The 26366-nt window shown below is 45.4% G+C and overlaps 1 protein-coding gene across 6 annotated transcripts in view; it reads right to left on the bottom strand.

Annotated features, from left to right (window-relative positions):
* Nucleotides 1-26366, bottom strand: part of PHACTR1 (phosphatase and actin regulator 1) — a 299050-nt gene that overhangs the window by 54534 nt on the left and 218150 nt on the right. For all 6 annotated transcript variants that reach the window (XM_066579374.1, XM_066579372.1, XM_066579373.1 and 3 more), the window contains exon 3: nt 9777-9857. In XM_066579374.1, the coding sequence (XP_066435471.1) occupies nt 9777-9857 (81 nt within the window). The remainder of the gene's footprint in view (nt 1-9776; nt 9858-26366) is intronic.

Here is a 26366-nt window from a genome sequence, read left to right as displayed (position 1 = left end):
AATACATTAGAGAGTATGGCAAAGCTTTTTTTAATTAAAACCTGTAATGTCCAGATACCTTGTAAAAGTGAGGTTTAATTCTTCCCGGGCTGTATGGTAATGAATGCCAAGTGGTCCAGTAGGTGGGACCTGAACGGCTCTGTTGCCCACAGTGCCCTTCAATCCCTGGCTATTCTCTCTGTGATTGACGAGTGACATCTCCTATGTCATTCATAGTCCTGTCCAAATCTTACACATGTGCCGTACAACTATGGGCCGAGTCTGTGAAGTCTGCCCACAATAGAGATAGAAGATCTGTGTATGTGCCAGTCCGTGCTTGCTCAAGATTTAGATGGGACTGTGGGTGACCTAGGAGATGTCATCACATCACCCATTAATAACAGAAAGCATGGCCGGTGATTGGAGGGCCCTGCAGGCAGCAGAGATGGTCCAGTCCCACCCACCAGACTATTTGGGATTTATTACCATACAGTGCAGAAGGATTAAACCGTCAGTTTACAAGGTAAAAGCCTTGTGAGTGTTAAGGCAGCAGAAATGCAGTTCTAAGCTCTCGCTCACGACCTGAAGGTTGTGGGTTCAATCCCCACTTGGTTCAGGTAGCCAGCTGAAGGTTGAATCAGCCTTCCAACCGTTTGAGGTTGGTAAAATAAGTACCCAGCTTGCTTGGTGCTAAAAGTCAGGGGAAGGCAAATGTGTCTTTTTGGCCCACAGCAACCAATCAGAGTTCAACTTTCTTTTTACAACAGCGCTAAGAAATGAAAGCTGCACTGTGATTGGTTGCTGTGGACAATATCAGTTTTTCTTTCAGACAGGTTGATAAATACCCCCAATATAGACATAACTCCTCCAATAAAACACATGAAGATGTCATGCAATTATCAACTCGCTTGACATTTTAGCAAATTAAAGTGGGGACGATGTGTCCGTCCTATCCTGCGAGATCTGCAGAGGAATTATGGGCTGTATCACAAGATATTATTTAATGAAACTGGCATGAAGATGCTGCGGGGCAGAAGAAACCGTGAGTTGTTGGAGCAAGACTCCTCATGTTTAGCATCCACATTAGGGAGCTGAAGATGCTGAATGCCACAGCTCTCTGACCTACTTAATCAATTAGAACATCGGAGAAGGCGAAAGGCATACATTAGGGTTCTTGTATCGGTCTTAGCAGTATATTGCTTGTATATAAGATGACCTTTAACATTTACTATGGTCAAATATTGCCAAATATCAAATTATCAGACGGTTGCAAACGATGCTGGGGAGAAAACGTATGTTTGCTTTACCTGTTTCCTATTCCTTATTGGAGATGACCATTTTTAGGGCTACCATACATTTGTAAGTTTTTGACATTCTACGGCCTTTTTTATGACTTCGTGGTTGATTTGTGAAGGTTGTCGTTCAAGATGACAGCAAAAATCAATGTTTGATCTCTGCCTTTATCTGTGACCTAGTTTTGGACTTCTATTGAGGTGCACATCTGTCACACGGCATCAACGACTTTTCAAGTATTGCCATTGCCTGCACCGAGCAACGGCTGAAAAAAAGACAAAAGGTCTAAAATGTTCTATTCCGCTGTCGAAAATCTGAGAGACAGCTATTACTAAAAATCTGCCAACAATCCGTTTACAGGTCTTTTCACATCAGTGACTGTTTAGATTGATGTATCGGATGTTTAGTATTACTCTGAGCAGTTTCAACAGCGCTTGTCCTGTCAATCTGCAAATTAGTGGTGGTCCGACGCCGGAGACTTCATCAATGGGATATTCTGAAATGTATATATGACATCAGAAGACTATTTTCAATGGATTTCCCTATTAAAGTCCTGCAAGGTATAATATGATGAAAAACGTCATTACCACTGAACAATCCTGGAAGTCCACCCCTTTGGGTTTCCATTTACTTACAACCCAACACACGGGTCGTGATCGATGAAAAACGTTCAATTAGACTGAGAGCATAACTAAAAAATTTGGCATCCCTGAACACACATACTTGTGTGCACCACCTTGACCCAGCGGTCAATTAACGTCATGTAAATACCTTCTGGTTTAGAAGGATTCAATCAATACAGAGCATAAGGAGTATATCAATGACTGCCCAGACTCAAACCCAGGAGCTCCTGAACTCCAGATGGCTGTTCTACCTGCTGAGCTATCCAGCCCTTTAGATAGCTCCCCTGCATGACCTTGTCCTTATTTCCTGTTCCTGATTCAATTTCCTGTTTGGCTCCACCCTGTTCTCCAAAATTGGACATCCTATAAAAGCCTGGCCTTTCCACTTCCTCTTTTGCAGGATTGTTGTGCTCCAGGCATATATTCAAGCTCCACCATGTGCTTGCTCCTTTGTACTGCGACCGATACTACCCATGAACCAACATCTGGCTTCCCTTGACTAGGCTACCCACTTGCTCCTTTGTACTGTGACCAATACTACCCGTGTACCCACCACTGGCTTCCCCTGACTACACTACCTGCCTGCTTCTTTGCAATGCGACCGAAACTACTCATATAACGACCTCTGGCTTCCCCTGATTATGCTACCTGTCTGCTCCTTTGTACAGCAACTGATACTACCCGTTAACCAACCTCTGGCTTCCGCTGACTACGCTACCTGCCTGCTCCTTTGTACCACAATTGATACTACCTGTGTACCCACCTCTGGCTTCCACTGACTATGCTACCTGTCTGCTCCTTTTTACCACAACTGATACTATCCGTGTATCCACCTATGGCTTCCCCTGACTATGCCACCTGTCTGCTCCTTTGTACCGCAACTGATGCTATCCATGTACCCACCTCTGGCTTCCCCTGACTACACTACCTGCCTGCTTCTTTGCAATGCGACCGAAACTACTCATGTAACGACCTCTGGCTTCCCCTGAGTACGCTATCTGTTTGCTCCTTTGTACCTCAACTGATACTATCTGTGTAACCACCTCTGGCTTCCACTGACTACACTACCTGTTTGCTCCTTTGTACCGCAACTGATACTATCCGTCTATCCACCTATGGCTTCCCCTGACTACACCACCTGTCTGCTCCTTTGTACCGCAACTGATGCTATCTGTGTAACCACCTATCTTCCCCTGACTACGTTACCTGTCTGCTCCTTTGCACTGCAACTGATGCTATCCATGTACCCACCTATGGCTTCCCCTAACTACGCTACCTGTCTGCTTCTTTGTACCGCAAGTGATACTACCTGTGTACTCACCACTGGAATCCCCTGACTACGCCACCTGTCTGCTTCTTTGCACCGCATCTGATACTAACTGTGTACCCATCTCTGGCTTCCCCTGACTATGCTCTGCCTGCACTGTTTACAATAGTAAGGCTTCAAACCCAAACGGGACCGTTAAGATGACATATCCATGCACCCACCTATGGCTTCCCCTAACTAAGCTACCTGTCTGCTCCTTTGTACCGCAACTGAAACTATCAATGTACCCACCTCTGGCTTCCCCTGACTACGCTACCTGTTTGCTCCTTTGTACCGCAACTGATACTACCTGTGTACTCATCACTGGAATCCCCTGACTACGCCACCTGTCTGCTTCTTTGCACCGCATCTGATACTAACTGTGTACCCATCTCTGGCTTCCCCTGACTATGCTCTGCCTGCACTGTTTACAATAGTAAGGCTTCAAACCCAAACGGGACCGTTAAGATGACATATCCATGCACCCACCTATGGCTTCCCCTAACTAAGCTACCTGTCTGCTCCTTTGTACCGCAACTGAAACTATCAATGTACCCACCTCTAGCTTCCACTGACTACGCTACCTGTCTGCTCCTTTGTACCGCAACTGATACTATCCGTCTATCCACCTATGGCTTCCCCTGACTACACCACCTGTCTGCTCCTTTGTACTGCAACTGATACTACCTGTCAACCACCCTCTGGCTTCCACTGACTACACTACCTGTCTGCTCCTTTGTACCGCAACTGAAACTATCCATGCACCCACCTATGGCTTCCCCTGACTACGCTACCTGTTTGCTCCTTTGTACCGCAACTGATACTACCTGTGTACCCACCTCTAGCTTCCACTGACTACGCTACCTGTCTGCTCTTTTGTACCGCAACTGATACTATCCGTCTATCCACCTATGGCTTCCCCTGACTACGCTACCTGTCTGCTCCTTTGTACCGCAACTGATACTACCTGTCAACCACCCTCTGGCTTCCACTGACTACACTACCTGTCTGCTCCTTTGTGCCGCATCTGATACTAACTGTGTACCCATCTCTGGCTTCCCCTGACTATGCTCTGCCTGCATTGCTTACAATAGTAAGGCTACAAACCCAAACGGGACCATTACAACGACATAGAGAGATCCACTCCTAAATTTGAGTGGACGCATTGTAATGCTATGTTTACCTGGAGCTGCCAGTACCGAAGAAGTGTGTGATCTTCCAAAGCTTCTCTTGGAGACGTAACCTGCTCACTAGAGGTTTTAGCAGCCAACCCCTAGCAATCAGCCGACTACTAGTTGATCTGATATTAGAAAAAGGGGTGTACTTAAAGGGATTGTCCAGGTCTTTTAATGTTGATGATCTATTCTCAGGATAGATGAATGGCATAGGGTCTGCCATTTGGGATCCCTGCCTGTCAGCTGTTCACCAGGCCCGCTGTCAGTGTGGACAGCGCTGGAAGCAGACCGGGCTGTCAACATTGCAATGGCCCCAGTTGGTACTATAGGCATAGCTCCCATTGAATTCAAAGGAAATTGTGCCTGAAGAACCAGCAAGGGGCGCTGCAATAAAGACAGCGCTATCTCCTTTGTCCATACTGAGGATAGGTAATACGTAGTAAAAGTAATAGTCTCGGACAACCCCTTTAAAGGGGTCATCTAATGTATTCTGTAGAAAAGACTTCTTGTTGAAACCATGTAACAACTCAATAGAAAATAATTGTAATTTTAGTATAAATAACTTGCAAGTAGTAGATAGCCATTCCAGCATGGTGACTGTAACAGAAAATGCATCCACTAAAGGGCAAAGTTATTGTTACTGCCACTGATCCAAGATGCAAGTGTCCTCCACCCTCTCACCCCATGCTTGGGCAGCAGGAACCGCCTGGCACAAGAACCGCTAAGTATAGGCACCCTTGTATTTGCTAGCCCCCACGTGTGGGTGTTGAATGCAGCAGGAACCGCCCACGTCACGCTTGTTACCACCCACATCACGCTGTAAATCTTTGTACAGCGCTTCAATGAGGGCACTGAATGCAGCAAGAATGGACAGCCACAGGTTGGTGAAGCAGATGCAGCTAAGTCAAACACGCAGGTTAGTGCAGCAGGAACCACTCTCTGCCACACTGCTGAGTGCAGGGCATAGTGGAGTGAGTTTAGCTGAGGCAGCTTTCCTCTCAAACCCCCCCTCCCCTGCTTGGTACTGCCCACTTAATGCATTATTTTCCCATTCAGAGCTTCAATGTGTGTGCTTACTGTGAGTGTAGTAGGAGCCACTCTCTGCTACACTGCTGAGAGGGTGGTGCAGCATCATTCTCCCTCAGCCCCCAATCTCCTGCTGGTGAGTGGTGCCACAATGTTCTCTACCGTTTAAAGAATTAGAATTAGGTGTTAAGTCCCCCTCTATTGGCCCACATATATAAATGCCTTAGCATGGCATGTGGTCATCCAACCACATGGTGGCAGAATTTGTTTACTTACAAACCGACACAGGGCACGCTAAGGCATATACATACACACACATATAAAAATATACCGTATTTCCACAAAAGTTAATTAATTTTTTCCCCAAAAGATGAACTTGGGCTTATCTTCAGGGGATGTCTTATTTTGACGCAGGTCAGCCGAGTCACTTTCCCAGCAAACTCGATCCAGGTCCTTCCCACTGCTCTCCAGAACCCCGACGTGGTTCCAACAGTCCTCGGCCACCCGCACAGGATTACTTGCTAGTTATGGGATTCATGAATCCTGCCTCCATGAAGCGATGGCTGTGATTGCTTCTTTGAGTGCTGCATTGATTGGCTGAGCAGCGGTCGAAGAACCAATAAAAGCCATTGCTTCGTGCAGGCAGGATTTATGAATTGGCTGAACTGTGGCTGTGATTGGTTTCATCAATGCAGCGCTGCTCAGCCAACCAATGCAGCACTTAAAGAACCAATCCCAGCCATTGCTTCGTGGAGGCGGGATTGATGAATCTTGTAACCAGGAAGTGATCCTGTGTGGGTGGCCGAGGACTGTGGGAACCGTGTCGTGGCTCTGGAGAGCTGCGGGAGGAACTTGGACCGAGCCTGCTGGGTAAGTGACTCGGCTGACCTGCGTGAAAAGCGTTGCAAAAATGCAGCAATTACGTTTTTATGGCCCTTTTCATGCACCTAATTCATTCTTATTGACTTTTTTATGACCTGTGACTAGGGCTTATTTTCGGGGTAGAGCTTATATTGCAAGCCTCCCCGAAAACCCTGAAAAATGCTGGATGTATAGCCACAAACACTTCTAATTAAATGCAATTTAGATAATTTATTCTATGACTTTGATACAAAACTGTCAACCCTGTAAACATGGTTCTTACCTTTACTCTATGAGGCACATACTTATTGAGGTTAGAAGAGTACAAGTACAATCTACTAGCCACTAACTCATCTTTTCTGAACTTCCTTCTAATATACCTAGATGAATATTAATATATGTAAACTATGAAGGATAGCTCAGCAGTTAGGCAGTTCTTTTACGGAGGTAGCAGAGCGCTGCGGGAAATAAAGAGATGAACAGAGAGAGAGAAAAAAGCTAAAAGCAAGAGCATCTTATATGGGTAACATTAAGATGTCACACCGATCCCTAAGCTCAGATGAAAGAAATCCCACTGCACTGCCTAAATAACCGACATCCCACTGACATTAGAGACATAGGTGTCAATATTAACCCTTTCCAATCCACTGTCTGACGTCTAAAGACATTCTGATTGAAGGCTGTACAGCTCCGATTTCGGAAGACGCCCGGCAGGGTATTCTTACTGTAGATTACTGGCCGCTCTGTTGTCGGGGGCCTCTCCAGCATGTCACATACCGCAGTGCTGGCTCTAGCCAGTAGATGGCGCCATTGTATAATGGCAGAAAGAGAAAGCCCCCTAGGAAACCCTGAATTCAAAATTGGATTGCAAAGGGTTAATATACCCAGAGAAATGTAGAAAAACTCCAGAGAGCTGCGGTCTACATTGTCCTATACTATACTATACACTATGTATTATTAAAGGGTTTTTCAAGTTTAAAGGGCCACTCTGGCGAAAACACATTTTTCCATGCCTGCAACCCTAATCTCATTGTTCCACATTGGGGGTCTCGTCTGTGTATTCTTTCCACTTCTATACCTGTCTGATGCTTGTTAGGCACCATCTTGAGAGTGAGATTTTTTTTACTTTCCCTTTCAATCAATCCCATGATGCATCAGCACAGAAGGCTATACCATTTTTGCTTGCTGGGGAACAGTTTGATTATCATTATCTACTATATTCACCTATATATAGGCTACAGACCATAAGTATACAGTCAGGAGGATGAGCTGTGATCTCCTTTATTATAGCTGTGTGATCCTCATCAGTAACTGTGACAGGAGTGTCTGAGTCCCCCTCAACACAGTTTTAGTGATTGCTCTATGTAGCAGCATCACACACACTGGGAAATTGACTACAAAATCAATCCATAACCTCCAAGTAGATCTGAGGAGCTCAGAACGAGATCGCAAGGACATCTGAGGAAAAAGAAGCCAGACGTTTCAGACAGAAAGAAATAACTAACTAAGGAAACACTAGTCGACTTCAATATACTGGGGAGTAATAACTACATCATGAATGAAGAAAAATCACCAGAGAGGCCGTTTAAAGATGGAACAATGTCTGTGCAGCGCCACCTATTGGAGGGCAGCATTCCTGCATGTCAATGTTAGATTTTTTTAACAAGCCTTGTAACAATGACTGGGAATATAAGCCAAAGCCAGGAATCTTCTGCAGAAAGAGAAGACAAACCATACACAGACAGCTGTTTTGGGGTATTTGCCCCTCATCACTGTGTAGTAGGTTTCTTGGCTTGGCTAGTGAGAGGTCTTTGATGCGGGTCAGTAAGAGTATGGTTCTTCCTCAGGGAGAGCACCTAGAGACTTAGAAGGCTGTCCATACTCCTCTGGGAAATTTATGCAAATGTCAGGATAGGTCATTAGTAGCAGAATGACACAGGCTGACACTTGGCACCCCCACTGATCAGATGTTTGCTGGCATATAGCTGACCAGGACGGTACTTTAGGCAAAGTTAAGTGAAAGGGAACCGTGACTTCCATTAGCATGTATGTGACTCTTGTTCTGCACACTAGAGCCACATTCTTAGATCTCTAGTTTGGGATACTAGTATCATACTAACTACATGTATACAGAATCTAACCAATCTATATGGAACTTGTTGGACACTCCAACTCCCATCATCCTTGGGCTTCTAAATCACATGTATGTCTGTTAGATCATTTTATATTATTTTCAATAAGCATTTCTGTTTTATGCTAGGGCAGACATAATCCTGGCATTGGTTGGCTTGTAGGCAAGTTTGGTGTAACCTAGAATGCCCTGTCTCTCCAGGGGTCCTTTTTATTGTATTCCTACATCTTACACTTAACAGTGTCACATATTCCCCTAGTGGCGACATTTGGTAGTATTTCTTTTGTCTTTGAGAAATCTAACCTCCATATCCCACTGAGTATACATCAACTTTTATTGGGTTCTGCCCCATAGTTTTTAGAGACCTTAGAACACCTTAGTTTAAAGGGATTGTCCAGTTACTGGACAACATCCCTTTAATGGAGCTGTCCGTAGTAAATAGTATACAGAGCTATACTTACCCTCGATGTTTGTTGTACCTGAATGTCAGGTGACCACTGTAGCTAATCACAGGCTGCAGCTTCACTGCTTGTTCTCTTGGCATCCGTGCTCACATCCTGAGTGCCATGATGCCGGGAGTTCGGATATGTGACACTGCAGCCTCTGATTGGCTGCAGCAGTCACCTGACTTCCAGTGACGGCCATTCTCGCAACAAACAGCGGGACCGCAGTGGAGTTGCAGAGCTACATCTCAGTAGTGTCGGCAGCTCTATTAAAGGGATGATGTCCGATAACTGGATCACCCTGCATATAGCAAACCTAATAAGATCATTAGAAACAGCCACAATAACAGAGTTCAGAGACAGGGAAGAATTAGTCATTGCACTGCAACAAGAGATGGATGTCGTCCAGCGCACATTAACTGCCTGCAGAATCAAATGCTGCCCTCTCAGACACCAGTGGCACGCACCAAAGGCCTGCGACATGGCATGACTGCTGCAAGGTTGAAGAAGGACGATGCCAGAGTTGTAAACAGTGAGTAGCAAATGACTGGTGCAGTAAGTAACATATGGGCAGAAACTGTAACCTGATCTCTCAGTGAAGCTGAAAATCCATTTTCTATCTGGAGACAGATTTTTACCAGTGAACTGAGAGTGAGTGAGTGAGGCAGGTGGAGAAGAAAAGTGGCCTGATAAGTGGAGGAAAAGGCATTTTACATTAATGCAATATATTACAGAAATCTCTTATCTTCACTTCTACTATTGGTTATAATGGAAGGTACACTTTACGTTATGGCTGACAGCCATTCCTTGAAGCGCCATCATCTCAGGACCTGCACTAGGCATAGCATATTGTGTCAGGTTGTGGATCATGTAGTCCATCAGGATTAATATATACAGTCATGCAGCAACACTAATAGAAGCATAGGTAATAAAGTTTACCTTTATCATAGATCTCCTTTAAGACTCCTCTCTTAATGAGTTCTTCTCTGCTCTGTCTCATTGAGATTTTACGCTCCAGTGCTATGAAAAAAAAAGAGCACATGAAAGAATTACAAATCATGCATACATTGTTTTATTAAATTCACCAGAAAAGTCTGAGCAAACAGAAGGCTGAAATGTATGCTGGTGCAAACGCTGTGGAAACCTGTTAATAGCGGGGGGATTTCAGAAGAAGTTGGTCAGTACAGGGTATCCACAGCAGATTACAGCAGCCACAGCACTGCCCGGAATCTCGCTATTCTTCATGCTGCCAGCGCAATTCTTCAGCTGACATCCTCTACTCAACGGAAGTGGCATCCTCTGACCAGCGGCACTGGGCTCATCAGAGGTTGCCAGGAGCCAGGAAAAGTGAAGAGAAGTGTGGAAGAATTCTCTTGTGGGGGAGTGCTACGGCTGCGGACATACAGCTGATTTCAAGTCAAAAGCAACACCGATTTTTCCCCTGTGAAAAATCTGCAGTATTTCCGCTACATGTGATGGAATTACATGTAATGCTCCAATATATTAGTCACAAAATTTCTATAACCCCCTAATTATTGGATCTGAATACAGAATCTATCACCTGTCTTCATTAAGCTCCAATGCTCCACCTAGTGGTGGCTACATGAAGTCTGAATGTTCTCATTTATAGAGGTTGACATATGTTAGGGCACATGTAAATTCACCTGCAAGTCATTCAAATACAAATGTCTATGACTACACCAGACGGCTTTTTATTAACCAGCGACCATTTTTTTTTGGGTAAGTTTAAACAACTAGCGACTTATCACCCATCACCCTGTCGTGGCCATGTTTACAGTGAATGACTATCATTTGAATTTGCTCTTTCAAGCAATTATTCAGTCAACAGTCATCCTGTGTAAGGCTGGGTTCACACGGGACGGAAATCCTGCGGCTTGGCCGAACCGAAAAGCCGCAATATTTCCGCGGGAGAGTCACAGCTTCAAAACCGGCGGCATTTCGCTGCGGCTTTCTCTCCCCATATAGAGGAGTGAGGCCGTAATGAATAAAATAAATAAATTCTGTGCCACATCGCCCATTCCACCTGGCTTTGACGCGATGGATTGGCGGCCCCACGTAGACGAGATTTTTGCAAAATGTTGTCCACATGGCTGGCTAATCCTGGGATTAGGAGCCGCAGGTGGATTTGCTGCACAGAAATTCCGCATGGAATTTCCACGGCAAATCCGTCCCGTGTGAACCCAGCCTAAAGGTACCTTTATATCAGGTGTGCACAACATGAGTCCCAGGGGCCATAAGTGACCCACAATACCATTCTGTGTGGCCCCAATCATCTGGACAAAAAAATATCCATGCATGGCTGCTCACATGTAGTTTCCATGTCGGGGTGATGAGGAATGGCACATAGTTGGGCAACAGGAATGGACAAGTACAAAGGGTGCACTGTGTAGCCACGTCTGGGTCCACTATATATTAGGACAAGTACAAAGTGTGCCCTGTGTAGCCATGTCTGGGTCCCCTATATATTAGGATAAGTACTAAGGGTGCACTGTGTAGCCATGTCTGGGCCCCCTATATATTAGGACAAGTACTAAGGGTGCACTGTGTAGCCATGTCTGGGCCCCCTATATATTAGGACAAGTACGAAGGGTGCCCCTGTAGCCATGTCTGGGTCCCCTATATATTAGGACAAGTACTAAGGGTGCACTGTGTAGCCATGTCTGGGCCCCCTATATATTAGGACAAGTACTAAGGGTGCACTGTGTAGCCATGTCTGGGTCCCCTATATATTAGGATAAGTACTAAGGGTGCACTGTGTAGCCATGTCTGGGCCCCCTATATATTAGGACAAGTACTAAGGGTGCCCCTGTAGCCATGTCTGGGTCCCTTATATATTAGGATAAGTACTAAGGGTGCACTGTATAGCCATGTCTGGGCCCCCTATATATTAGGACAAGTACTAAGGGTGCACTGTGTAGCCATGTCTGGGCCCCCTATATATTAGGACAAGTACAAAGTGTGCCCTGTGTAGCCATGTCTGGGTCCCCTATATATTAGGATAAGTACTAAGGGTGCACTGTGTAGCCATGTCTGGGCCCCCTATATATTAGGACAAGTACGAAGGGTGCCCCTGTAGCCATGTCTGGGTCCCCTATATATGAGGACAAGTACTACGGGTGCACTGTGTAGCCATGTCTGGGTCCCCTATATATTAGAACAAGTACTAAGGGTGCACTGTGTAGCCATGTCTGGGCCCCCTATATATTAGGACAAGTACTAAGGGTGCACTGTGTAGCCATGTCTGGGTCCCCTATATATTAGGATAAGTACTAAGGGTGCACTGTGCAGCCATGTCTGGGCCCCCTATATATTAGGACAAGTACTAAGGGTGCCCCTGTAGCCATGTCTGGGTCCCTTATATATTAGGATAAGTACTAAGGGTGCACTGTATAGCCATGTCCGGGTCCCCTATATATTAGGACAAGTACTAAGGGTGCACTGCGTAGTCATGTCTGGTCCACTACATATTAGGACAAGTACTAAGGATGCACTGTGTAGCCATGTCTGGGCCCCCTATATATTAGGACAAGTACTAAGGGTGCACTGTGTAGCCATGTCTGGTCCCCTATATTAGGACAAGTACTAAGGGTGCACTGTGTAGCCACGTCTGGGCCCCCTATATATTAGGACAAGTACTAAGGGTGCACTGTGTAGCCATGTCTGGTCCCCTATATTAGGACAAGTACTAAGGGTGCACTGTGTAGCCACGTCTGGGTCTCCTATATATTAGGACAAGTACTAAGGGTGCACTGTGTAGCCCTGTCTGGGCCCCCTATATATTAGGACAAGTACTATGGGTGCACTGTGTAGCCATGTCTGGGTCCGTATATATTAGGACAAGTACTAAGGGTGCCCTGTGTAGCCATGTCTGGGTCCCCTATATATTAGGACAAGTACTAAGGGTGCCCTGTGTAGTCATGTCTGGATCCCCTATATATTAGGACAAGTACTAAGGGTGCAGTGTGTAGCCATGTCTGGGTCCGTATATATTAGGACAAGTACTAAGGGTGCACTGTGTAGCCATGTCTGTGTCCCCTATATATTAGGACAAGTACTAAGGGTGCCCTGTGTAGTCATGTCTGGGTCCCCTATATATTAGAACAAGTACTATGGGTGCCCCTGTAGTAATGTCTGGGCCCCTTATATATTAGGACAAGCACTAAAGGTGCACTGAATAGCCATGTCTAGGTCCTTATATATTAGAAAATTAAAGTCTCTTGACCCAATTTGCCCTCCAGATAAGAGTATATGCGTTAGAGACATTGTATATGCATCAGCTCTCTCCCATGCAGTTTATAGGACTTATGAAATGCCGGGCCGCTACCTCCAAATCCATCATCTACAACAGAGAAAGCCACACGCATTATCTCCTCTCTGGAGTGCTGATTGAGGAGAGGGTGGGAGGGTTCCCCCATTCTCCCAGTAGATGGAAGTCCTAGAAGTGGAACTTGTTTAAATTCATTATGGCATACCCATATGCTATATCATAAATATCTAAGATGGGAATATCCTTGCGGCCCTTAGAAGTGGTCCGGTATGGCGATGTGGGCCCCGGACCAGGTAAGTTGTGCACCCCTTCTTTAGAGCGATAATCCTCCTCATCTCAGAATCAAGTAATTTTCAAATGAAGTGGAGAAGTTTTCAAGCCGCCCCACGGAGGTGGTGATAAAGTGACTCACTGCATTGGTAATGAGGCTGAGCAGCACCCGGCGTGTATTTAATAGGAGTCCTCTAAACTCCACGTCAGTGTCAGTACTTTCAGCAACACTCTTTTATGTGAAAATCAATGCTGCAGTAAAGTTGTAACAAGCCGGCTGGATCTCCTGATTCTCCCCAAACATCTGACACCTGCATAAATAACCAATGAGCCGCGCACACATCACAGAGGTGTGCCGTAGATCGGGGCTTACAACTCTGCTGGCGCCAAACCAGATAAAGGTCATTCTTGTAACATTTGTCAGAAGAAGCAATGAATAACCTTATCAAGAGCCGCCCATATTGGTAAACACCCCTCTGCATCCCCCAATATTCTCTACATAGCCGACAACAGACACTGACGCACGGCAACACTATATTACTAGAGTCATTCTCCAGAGCTTTGTGGATCCATGTAGGAATAGTAAGTGTAGAATTACCGAGAATCAATTATTTACAACCAAGTATCAAGTCAAGAAACACAATATACAACTGAAAAACATCTTCACATTTCATATAAGGTGGCCATACATATAAGAGTGGTTTCACACCTGTACTGGGGATTCCGAAAGTAGCAAAGGGGAATCCCCGCAGCTGAATGGTTTCATCTCTGGACGGAACCGAACAGCACTGGATGGACGCCATCCACCATAATGGGATCTGCCCGCTAACCGCCCAACTGCCTGGTTTTGGATGGAAGAAACAGTGATGCATGCGGCGCTCTTTTTTTGGTATTTGCAACCGCATCTGTGACGGAACGCCCGAGGCAGATGTGAAACCACACTTGGGGCTCATGTCCACGACCGCGTTTTCACTGCATATTACACGTGCGTTGCACAGCCGCGTAATAGGCGGTGAATGGAGTCAATGAACGTTCACTGTTATGAGCCTTGTATGGTGCAGAGTGTAAGCTCTTGCCTATGACCTGAAGGTTGCAAGTTCGATCCCCGTGTGAGTCAGGTAGCCGGCTCAAGGTTGACTCAGGCTTCCATCCTTCTGAGGTCGGTAAAATGAGAACCCAGCTTGGTGGGGGGTAATAAGTAATAATTACCTAAAAGTGCTGCGGAATAAGTTGGCGCTATACAAATACCAAGATTTTATTTATTTCACTGACCCATGCTCGTGTTTGTGTAGATACACATGAGAAATAGATCGCAGCATGCTTATTTCTCTGCATACCACACAGTGTAAGTCCTATACATTGGGTGGCCTTGTCATACGAAACCCCGCTCTGAAACAAAATGGGGAATTAAAAAAAAAAAGTCACACTGTGTATGTCCATGTGATATGCGGGCATGCATAGTACATTCACAGCTACATGCCGTCTCTGCCGGCAGAGCCGATGCTTACAAACATCGGTAAAACACTGAGGGAAGACCCGCAGCGCCTTAGCGATACTTCCGTGATCGTGAGCCTTTAGAAAGCCATCAGCCAAACACTGGCTTGGCCAACAGATATCTTGCTGGACGCTCCCATCCTCACGCACGCTCAACTCTTGATTGGAAAGAGGGGAGAAAGCCGCTGCCAGACACCTGCCGGGGTTTATCTCCCTGAGAACAAAAGGATCAAGCAATTGGAATCCATCCTTAGTGCGCGATCTGTTGGCCAACAGACGCCCAACAGGCCATCCCAGCGATAATCACTCCTGTGATTTTACACAGTAACGATGTTTGCTAATTGAATAGAAGCAGAGTGGACCGGGGTCATTCACAGTAAGCAGGCAGTCGTTCATAAGCGACTGATTGCCTATTTATACGGAACCTTACATCGTCCAGTCTTCTGCATGTGCAAAGTGAATGAATGACGACCGAGCAGTAAATGACTTCTCATTCGCCGTCCGGTCGGTGCATGCATTTACACGCAATGATAATCGTTCAGATTCTTGATGGATGGTGGGAATCCTAGCGATTATAATCAATAATTATTGTTCCGTGTAAAAGCACCTTCATCTTCCACAACATCTGCCATCAGGTGGAGTCGGAAGGCCCCAATACACATTACTTTAATGGCCAGTCCCCCCCAAATCAGTGGATTTACATCCAAAGTTGCACCCTTAGACGAATAAAAAGCGAACAGTTTTCGTTGGCTCGTGTTTACCGAACAGTTATCGCTCGCTTTCGCTGGTTTGAACGATTTTTGGAATGATAATCGTTGCGTGTAAAAGGGCCTTAAATTGTGCCTGATTAATACTATGCCAATGAATAGGTTTCAGTCCCCTCTGTAATGTTGTACTACGCTTCTTACTACAGTATATTCCTTCCTATTATATACCTTCCACTAGCACATCAGGACATTCTTTCTACAATTGCAGTATAAATGCTCATTCCATGTTGCTTTTCTATTTAGTCCTGCGTGGCGTGACACATTAATAGAAGAATGAGCTAAGCAGCATGGCGGACCGCTCCATAAGTGATATTCTACACCGTGGTATTAAACTGAATAAAATCTATTTAAACATCCTTCTCTCCTCGCAGCTGGATCCGGGACCATGTCACCGCCTCATTAAGCAGACTCATTTACTACTGGGCTTACTACAGTGTGCCATGAATAATTGCCACACATTCATTAACGGGCTTCTCCTTCATGAATCACCTGCATACATATATACTCTGCATTCAGAAGGAATCGCTTCCGTTGTTTGATCTCATGATAAGAATGGGGAATGAGACTAAACCAACACACATATAAAGCTGTTATATACATAGTGATGTTGCATCTATAGGGGAAGCTGTGGTAGGACAGTATTACACAAGAGCAAAGGTATTGCACTTCTGACTAATAGATGTTAGGGCCCCTATACAGGGGGCAGATGCCGGACAGGTGGGTGCAGCGATAATCACTTATGTGCTTTTTACACAGGTACGAGCATTGCTGCTGAATGAAGACCAAGCGGGTCAGGATCGATCCGGTCTCCATTTACAGTAAACAGGACGTCGTTTATAAGTGGCTGACTGCCTGTTTACACGGACCGATCCGTCGTTCACTGCATGTGCAAACTGAATGACGAATCAGAAGCGAGCGAATTCTCGTTTGTCGTTGAGTCGTGGCGTGCCTTTACACGGAAGATAATTATTCGGATTCCCACGGAATGCCGGAATCCTTCACACGAGTATATGTGTTTTTGCACGCGCATTAGAGCAAATTTTTTGCAGGCTGAGGGCGGCTTCAGACGGTCGTATGCGCAACTACGCTCGCCACTATGGAACGTAGTTGTGCATGAACAAGTTTTTTTTCTCTGATGGCCGTTCAAACTCCACACCGTAGAGCAGGAGTTTGGAAAAAACTAGGTTCAGCCCTCTCTTAACTACGTGCGGGAAAGATAGGACAAGCCCAATCTTTTCTCGCCCGTACTGTTAGCAGGCGGGTATCCTGATAGTAAAAACGAAACATCCCCCCCCCCAATCACAAGAACAAGGGTCTTGCGTTCTTCCTTACTGCACCATCTGCAGCGAGGAGGAGCTTGAACAGAGCATGCATGCTATGGCCCTATTGGACTGCCAGAGATAGCTTAGTACACAAATACTTGACTATCTGCAGGGGTGCAGTAAGAAGAAAAAAGGGCAAACGGCCCCAATTCTTGTGATCAGTGGGGTTCCTAGCAGTGTGGATAGGTGATGAAAACTAATTTTGGGCCAACCTTAAAGGGACATGCAATACATACCCAGTAGAACCGAGCAGCATGCTACAGTGCTGGTCATATAATGTGGTAAGGCAACACTTAGGCTACTTCTTATCTCCCCAGTACTGTACCTCCAAGCCATATCTCACACAGGAAGGTACTTAAGAACATGTTTGGTTTTCATTTTCTTTTTCATTTTTGGTTTCAGTGAACTTTCATCATGATGTTTGATACTAAGGAGCCACTTCTAAGAGTCCTTTCCATGTTCTGTGTGATCTGCCTATGGAGAATTTGAAGAATTAATTTACTATTTTAAGCCTTTAATGTGGGTTGTGCAGCTGTAGATATTTTTCCAGCCTAGCAGTTCACACAAGTTTGTAACAGCTTTGAGCTTTCAGAATTAGATGGTAGGAAGATTACTCCTTGTCTGTCATCCATATCTTGTGCAATCCCGAGTTACTGCAAGTGTAATCATCACCTAACAAGTTGTCTCATTTATGGGGACCTGAATAGAGATGAGCGAGCGTACTCGGAAAAGCACTACTCGCTCGAAGATTCGGGTGCCGGCACGGAGCGGGGAGCTGCAGGGGAGAGCGGGGAGGAACGGAGGGGAGATCTTTCTCTCCCTCTCTCCCGCCCGCTCTCCCCTGCTCCCCGCTGCGACTCACCTGTCAGCCGCAGCGGCACCCGAATCTTCAGGGACGAGCACAGCGATACTCGGATAAAGCAAATTACTCGAGCGAGTAGTGCTTATCCGAGTACGCTCGCTCATCTCTAGACCTGAACTGAAGGGAAAAAAGTCGTCTGCGATGAGAGTAACGCCAAGAGCAACACCTATCATACTCCAAGGAATGGCGGCAGTCTATAAAAAGGATTAAAATGGGAACAGTATAAGGCAGCTTTCACATCTACGTTGGGGATTCCGCTTTCCTGCTTCTTTTGTGAAACAGGAAAGGGGAATCCCCACGGCTGAACGGTTCAGTCTCCAGACGGAACCTAAGAGTGTCAGGTAGACCCCGGCCGGAGGCTCCGACGCAGATCTGAAACCGGCCTTACCATAAACTATAAGGGTACTGAATGCTGTAATGACCCAAATTTCGTTTAATAAATTGTAATCAATGGAAGTCCCAATAAACATGAAATAAATTCTGTTGACTAATCTAACGGGTAGTTTGCACCAGAAAACTGGCACATTTTCAATAATTTACCACAATTTTTACAATCATGTCCGTTGGCATGCTAAGAGCTTCTAATTTGACTAATCATGATGCTAGATACATAACCTCTGTAGAAATTCTTACGATACCGATTACCCTGGGAACTAAGATCAGGTGAATACGGAGGGCCAACAATTGATACAACACTATGTGGGCCGGTACGTTGTCATGGCGTAAAAAATAGTCACTTGTTTGCCACAAATCGGAACATTTTTTCCAAATATCGTGACGCAACCTTCTCAAAACTTTCAGATAAAAACGTTGGTTGACTGTTTAACCCCGTTTTACAAATTCCTCCACATCATCATTGTTCATATGTTGCTTGTATTAATCAGCCATCGTATTGGAGCCGAACGCAACTGTCCCCAACAACGTCGGCTGGTGTACCGCCTCAGAAGGGCTCCGCATTCACCTAGAGGTCCGTACTAATAACACCCCGCACACCAGAAGAAGAGTCCGGTTTCTTTTGCCGCCATATAAATCAAGATTATTAATATTATTTTATGTTACAAAATACGAAAGCATTACAAATGATCTGTTCTGTCGCCCGGTGTTTCAGTGTCATGGGCGTAAGGTATCTAGAATGGCCAAAAACTATTTCATCAGTTTTGTAAACAAACTTGGTGGATCTAAAGGTGCTTTTACATGGAATGATTATCGTTCAAAAGAGCGAAAGTGAAGGATACTCGTTCGGTCTAGATGCAAGCCAACGACTGAAAAGCAAACGCTAATCGTTCACTTTTTGTTTGTTGTTCACTTTATGTAGCATTTAAATCATCTCTGGCTCGTTCGGTTTAAGCAGCGCTCATTCAGACCTCTCCGTCACTTATACAGCGAATGTGAACGGCTGAACGATTCTTGTTTGAACGAGCCTTCCTGTATGAACAGGCTTTAAGGGGCTTTGTCATTGAAAAAAAAAAGCTATATTCTCCTATTCTGCCCCCCCCCCCCCCCCCAGTCTCCTTACTAAGCTTGGCTGAGCTTCTGCAGTGTCCTAGGTCACCTCACCGCATGCTGGCCGTCTTGTTATTAACCCTTTCCAATCCACTGTCTGACCTCTGAAGACATTATGATTTAAAGGGGTTGTCCCGCGATAGCAAGTGGGGTTATACTGCCTAGGAAGGAATTGTAATCTATTTCAGAGTCAGCCCGCATGAGCAATCTATGAATCATTTAGGCAGTCCCCCTGCTAGTCTGTGAGCTAACGTACATCGCTGGGCAAGCAGTAGACTGCCTGTGAATGTGCATAACTTCACAGGAAGGAGAAGAATCAGGCAGCTGGAGGTGAAGTGACCCCCTTGGACTGCAGGAGACCGGAGAAGATAGTGGAGGTGAAGCTCTGGTAAGTAGACTGACGGGGGCGGAATAGGTAAGTATAAAATTTTTCTTTTTTAATGACAGAAGCCCTTTAAGGAGAGCGAAAGAGCTAACGATGACGTCACTCGCTGGTTCAAACGAGAATCAACTTGTTTAAAAGGACCTCAAGAGAGGTTATCACTTAATAAGAGAAGCACATATAGAAATGAAGTCACCTATAGTGCAGCCAATATGGCGCTACATCTGCTGTATGATAGTAAGATGGTTTCACGCTTGTACTGGGGATTCCGCTTTGCTGCTACATTCGGGGAGCAGGAATGGGAAATCCCCACGGCCGATCAAACAGTTCCGGGCAGACCCCATTGACTATAATGGATCTGCCTGCTTTCTGCCCAGCAGGCTGGCCTTTAAATGGAAGAATAAGAACTGCATGTAGCTTCCAGTATTGGATCCAACGCAGATGTGAAACCACTTTAACTTTTTGTTCTCTGTATTTTTCTATTGCTGCACTTCAATAAAGGGTTAACATAGTATCAAATAAATCCATAACTCAAAGTATATTCTATTTACTTATAGATTCCAGTAACCGTACTTAGCCTGGAAGCTTAGTTTGTGGAGAGGCAGACGCCACTATATCGTATGCGGTCGTATATTATACTATATAAATCTGGCGGGTGACTGGCGCAGGCTGTTTGGCAGTGACAAGCGAGAAAGATATTGCTGTTATTATTTTCTATGTACAGCTGAATTATTTAAAGTGCATAAAATGTATACGCATGCGGCATAATGGTCCCATTACCAGAATATTGGTAGTATCAATCTACCCCCACAACTCCCTACCACCCCTCTGCGGTCCCGGTGAGGTCTGCCCTCTTTGTAGCTCCCCACGAGGACCGCGTTGTTCCGTGTAACACTTGCCGGCGTTCCCTTATGTTCTGTGATAAATTGCCTATCGTTTAGCAGTTCCAGTAAAGAACATTATCCAAAACCTCTTCTTGCCTACAGCAAAATGCCTCCATGCAGACTGCAGATAAAGAACGATACATCAATATGTCAATATTTCCTAACGGAAAGAGCATACTGTACCGAGTAAACAGAAAGTACCGCCTAGGGAAATCATAAAGGAGCGCATAGCTTTAATGCAGAGAAAGGAAGTGAGGGCATCAATGTAAGGCCCAAGAAGAAAAGGAAAGTCGGCAAGTTGGAATCTCTTGAATGAGGCAGTTTTGTTATCAAAGAGTTGTATGAAGATATAAGATGAACACCCTATGGTCTCCCGCTGGCTTCCCTGCCATAACAGCTGCTACTAGTAAAGCTAACAAATATTCCTAAAAGTGAAGATAAAGAGGTTTCAAATAAAGGCGATGGAAAATAAGAACCATCAAGACTTGCAAAAAATATTAGAAATGTTAGATACCATGCTGACACAATGGCTCTATGGTTAGCATTACAGCACTACTGTCTTAAATTAAAGGGTTAATACTGTTTTATAAAGTCATAGCATATCAATTTATGATCGGTGGGGGTTTCGACCCCTGGGAGCATCACCAATTCTGAGAATGAAGACAACATATCAATGAATGGCTGAGTGCTGCCTCTGATTGGCTGAGTGCTGTGACCAATCACAGGCAGCACTCGACTGTCATTCAATGAATGGCTGAGCGCTGCCTGGGATTGGCTGAGCGCTCAACCAATCAGACACAGCCCATTAAAAATTCCCGCGTGCTGAAAGAGCTTCAGAGCAGTCCCGGGGAGACAAGCGACAAGACGAGCTGTACCCCAACAGAGGCGGAGAGGTGAGTATATATTTTTTTTTACATTTTTTACAGCAGCTAGGGATGATTTTCAGGGAAGGGCTTATATTTCAAGCCCTTCCTCGAAAATCACTCTGGGCGGTTACCTGCATCCTATTGCTTGAATAAGGCCCGCAGCTGTAGTGCCGTCCCATTGAAAGTGATGGGCACGGAGCCATGGTCACGCGCATTTTTCTAGTGCGTGGACGGCTTTTTTTTGCGCACATAGGAGCACAAAAAAGAAAAATGCTCGTCTGACTGAGACCTATGCCATCATTCCCGCCTCACTGACAGATCTGCTACTGAGACTTCCCTGCAGTGTCTATATACTGTGATGTGTAGCAGCTGCAGAAGTCAAATACTGCAAAATTTGTAATTAAACGCTATTCCAAAAATGATTGTCAGCCAAATATACATGCAATTAAGTGAAAAATCTGCCTCCCAAGGTTGCTCTCACACATGCGTTCACAAGACGCCACGTCCAAAACGCATGCTACTGCGTTTGACATTGTTTAGTAATGCACCCTATCATTGCGATGGTCGATGACGTGCGTTAAAAAGCGCTAAAACGTTGGAAAATAGAGCTGACGGCGCTCGAAAATCACAGCGTTTCTAAAAGGAATGGATTGGCTCGTGTAAACAGGCAGTTGTTCACTTATGAATGACAGCCTGTTTACTGTCAATGGAGGCGGGTGGGCTGGAACTGCCCCCGACCTGCTCCACCTCTATTCCCCCAGCGATGATCGCTCCTGTGTAAAAGCACAGAACTGATTATCACTGAGATTAGCTGTCCGGCATCTGCGCCCAACAGGTTGTGCCCTTAATCAGAATATTATGCGGCATCTGAGAATCTGTATTGGGTGCACTGAGATGTTAGACATGCCATGTAGTGCCCTTTGAAATGTCTTTACTTCTATTGAAATCTTCAAGTTTTTGTGTTTTTTAACCACTTAGGCTTAAATTAGAATTGACCAACAATGATCAACAGAAAAAAACCAGTATTAAATAAAAGCAAAGTGATAATCCCTTAAGAAGCAGATCTCGGCGGGGAGATCATTAAGTCAAAGCTTTATATGAACAGGCCTGTCACAAATGTTTGGGCAGCTGCTTTCTACACTATATATAGGAATGATTGGACTGTTGTAGTAAAGCCTAGAACCTCTACAATCACTGGCAGCAAGTGGCCATCATTGTGTCACTGCACAAGCCATGTCCCCTGCCGCGTAGGGGACACAACAGATGCAGCATTTGGCTGCTCAAGGGTTAAGAAAATCACATGATTAAAAAACTAGTTACAATGAGTGCCACCAACAACCACCATGAGTTACTACTCTGTATGTGTGTCTGTCTGCGGTCAGACTATGTTGTGACCACGAAGCTATTTATAGCCGTCCTGCTACAATGTATCACCGGCTCTGCTACAATGTATCACCGACTCTGCTACAATGTATCGCTGCTACATTCTCTTCTCGGACGCACACAATACTGCTGGAAATAATCTGCAACACTACTTTACTGTGGTGGAAAAACAATGGAAAAAAGTGGAAAGTCTGTAGAAAGCACTAACGCTTCTTTATAAAGCCATTGCCTGGAAGTAAGGAAGAGTCACACGCACGATAGTCGCGTCCATATAGGCTCACTTGGGTAAACAGTTGGCTATGTTCTGCAGCGAGTCGTTGCGAATGCAGTTTTTGAAGCCAAAGTAAAGGTTCATAAAAAGAGGGCAAAAACAGGTGGGCGCATACGCTAATATACTGACCGCTACGAAGCGTATTAGCGCATGACTGAGGTTTTTTTTCACTATTGCGTGCGAGCTTTAAAAAAAAGTGAGAGAAGAAGCTCTGCCCTATCTTTCGCACATGTAAAAATAATAAATTTTTTTCATTTTTGTTTTTTTCAGTCTTTTTTCACCGGGTGAGTTGTATTTTTTAATGTACAAATTAATGTATTGAAAGGCTTTAAACAATTTCTACGTGGGGGGGGGGGGGGGGGGGGAGAACAACAATTGCGCCATTTTTAGACAGGTTGATTCTCATGGCATTTATGGTGTAAACATGACGTGTTACTTTTGTTCTGTGGGTCAGTACGATTATGGCAATACCACATCTATCTATTTCTGATTATTGCAGCATCCAGACACCCTGCAGGTATGGCGTTGGGTGACCGAGGTGTTCAGTACAGGAAAAAGAAGTTAGAGGCCGGGGTGAAAACAGAAACTAAAAGTTTCTTAAACATTTAGCAGTAGGCTATAGCCAATTTTTATCCCAGCCACAGCAATCACAGTACTTGTAAGATCCAGAGTATTTCCAATGTAAATATCTGCACAAGCCCAGGGAGCTTTTCTGTACCGATGGTCCCCTACTTGTGAACGTTTGAGTTATGAACTTTGCTACAAACGAACGTAATTGTCCTGCAGTATGATGTAATGCCATAGCATTACATCATACTGTACAGCGATTGGACAGGCATTCTATCAAGCCGTGCCATAGACATGGAAAGTGCACGATATCCCGCCATCTTATTGCAGGGGGCAGTGCTGGACCCCCGAATATCGCCGCTCATCTGAGCCATTAACTGTTTAAATACTGACAGACGAATTTAAAGGGTTAACAGCTTCAATCAGCTGCATGGCTTATCAGAGCTGTTGCGGGCGGGTGTCGGCTGTAAGGAACAGCTAACACCCGCGTTGTATGGAGTGAGATTACCCTGTACGGTTGTACCGCCGCTCACCCCTAGGTCTCCAGACATGATCACAGCCGTCGTAGGTGCCCAAACTAACCCTGAATTCATCGCTGAAGACAACCCGGTTCCACTCTGATGCATCCAGTTATGTTGTTCACGTTACCACTGCAAACAAAGACAACAGTGGGTGGGTGACAAAGGCTGTACATTCATGGGCAGACACCATAAGACCAAATGTCCTTCAGCCAAGTGCCTGGAAATAGTTCTGACAGACACAGAGGTGTAACAATGCCGCCCCCTGTCTCTGGATGGTGGACAACGAAACAGTTGTAGATGCTTGTGCTTGTCGGACGATCAGATAATCCTCTCTACTGGTGAACTGTTGAGGGCACCCTGAACCGGGTCCCCTTGTGTGCCCTCACACATCCACTGGTCCTAACCCCTCCTAACAGTCTGGTCAGAACGTCCGGTGGGGGACAAATTGTTGATACGACCATCCAATCTCTCACATCCCAATCATGCGCCCCTCTCAGACTCCGGTAACGGGGTGAAATCTCTTCTCTGCGTCGTAGAAGCATCTAGTGGTCAACAAGCTCTACAAAGCTGGACAGCCGGACCTCTCCATATATGAACACGATGACACATGGTGAAAATGTTCACAGGCTGAAGCGGCATTACATGACATTCCATCTGACACTGCTATAATTGTACTGCTGCATGGAAGAATATGTCCCACCAAGGCCAGAAGTTCCCGGTTTTACGTAAGAACCAGATTGCTCCTTGATGTCTCTACCAAAGCGTCAGCGTATCACAGCATCTCAGAGACTTGTCACCAGCAAGCTTTGATGATGGGAACAGGACAGGCAGCATCTGCGTACAGCACCGCATACAGCTGTCAGCGGTGTATGTGCTGCCTGTCATATCTGCTGACGTGCTGGATATGGAAGCTAGCGGAAAAAAATATTCTTTATAATGAATATCAGCGAATCTGTTCTAATTGCAGAAAAGGAGTGGTTTTCATTGTGAAAAAGGTTACCTGCTAGACATATTGTTTTGTTTAAGGCTACGCTATTTTCTATGGCGCTCTACGGGGCGGAATAATAAAGAAGCCATGAAGATAAGATCTTTCCGCCTGTGTACTGTATTACTGAAGACCATTCTGCATGAAGCACAAATGGCCACAAAGGATCTATTATTTTGGGAGTATTACACCCAACTCATTGTAAACGATGACAGAAGAGATGAAGGAAGGGAGAAGTGGATGGCTAGCGACACGATGGATTGGGACAACCAGAAACTATGACAGAAGACCCACACTGAAGGCATGAATTAGGTCATAACCGTTACATAATGTCATTGCCATTTGGCCTAACCGCATCTCTCACAATTTACATTAAGGCGGTTTCACACATAGGGCTCAGTCAGGCCAGTGAATTTTTCACACATGTATAGGCGCGTTTATAAAACGGATCTATTAGAACCAATGCTTTCCGATGAAAGTGGTCACATGTCCGTTTTTTTAGAAGCGCTTAAAATTCGCACCTGCAAAAGATAGGACAGCGTTTTTTAAAGCAAAGCCTTCCTCTCTGTTGCATCGCTTCGCACGAAAACACGGTTTTCGTGAAATGCGATGCAACTTTGACAGTAGGAAATCCTACCGTCAAAGTCCATAAATAAGCCCTAGCTGCAGGAAAATATACTAAAAATATATATATCACCTAGAAGCACTGTCCGGCTCTGACGCCTGTTCTCCCAATCAGAGAGGGCTTATTTTCTGGGAGGGGCTTATATTTCAAGCCCCCCCCCCTCACCCTCCGATAATCCCTGCAGGGCTTGCCTTCAATGGGGTGGCAGCAGCGCTGGCCCCATCGAAAGCAATGGGAGAAGATCACTGCTGTGACAGGAGATTCCTTCACTACTGTCACAGCGTTCAGTGATGAGGGGACTCCCGCCGGGGATGAAAGAATCCCTTGCCACAGCTGTCTGAGCAGTGGCAGAGGAGCGAGATCTTCTACCCATGTTTCAATGGGGACGGCGCTGCTGCCCCATTGACAACAGGGTGAAACCCCTGGATGTGATAGCATACAGGGGTTTCACATCCAAGGAATCCCCTGCTGCAGCTGTCACAACCGCAGCAGGGGATAGCGATCCTCTCCCATTGCTTTTAATGGGGTGGCGCTATTTA

Source organism: Eleutherodactylus coqui, chromosome 9 (genome assembly GCF_035609145.1).
Source record: "Eleutherodactylus coqui strain aEleCoq1 chromosome 9, aEleCoq1.hap1, whole genome shotgun sequence".
Classification (NCBI taxonomy): Eukaryota; Metazoa; Chordata; class Amphibia; order Anura; family Eleutherodactylidae; genus Eleutherodactylus; species Eleutherodactylus coqui.
The sequence above is the reverse complement of the archived record's forward strand: the minus strand, read 5'-3'. Positions and strand labels throughout refer to the sequence as shown.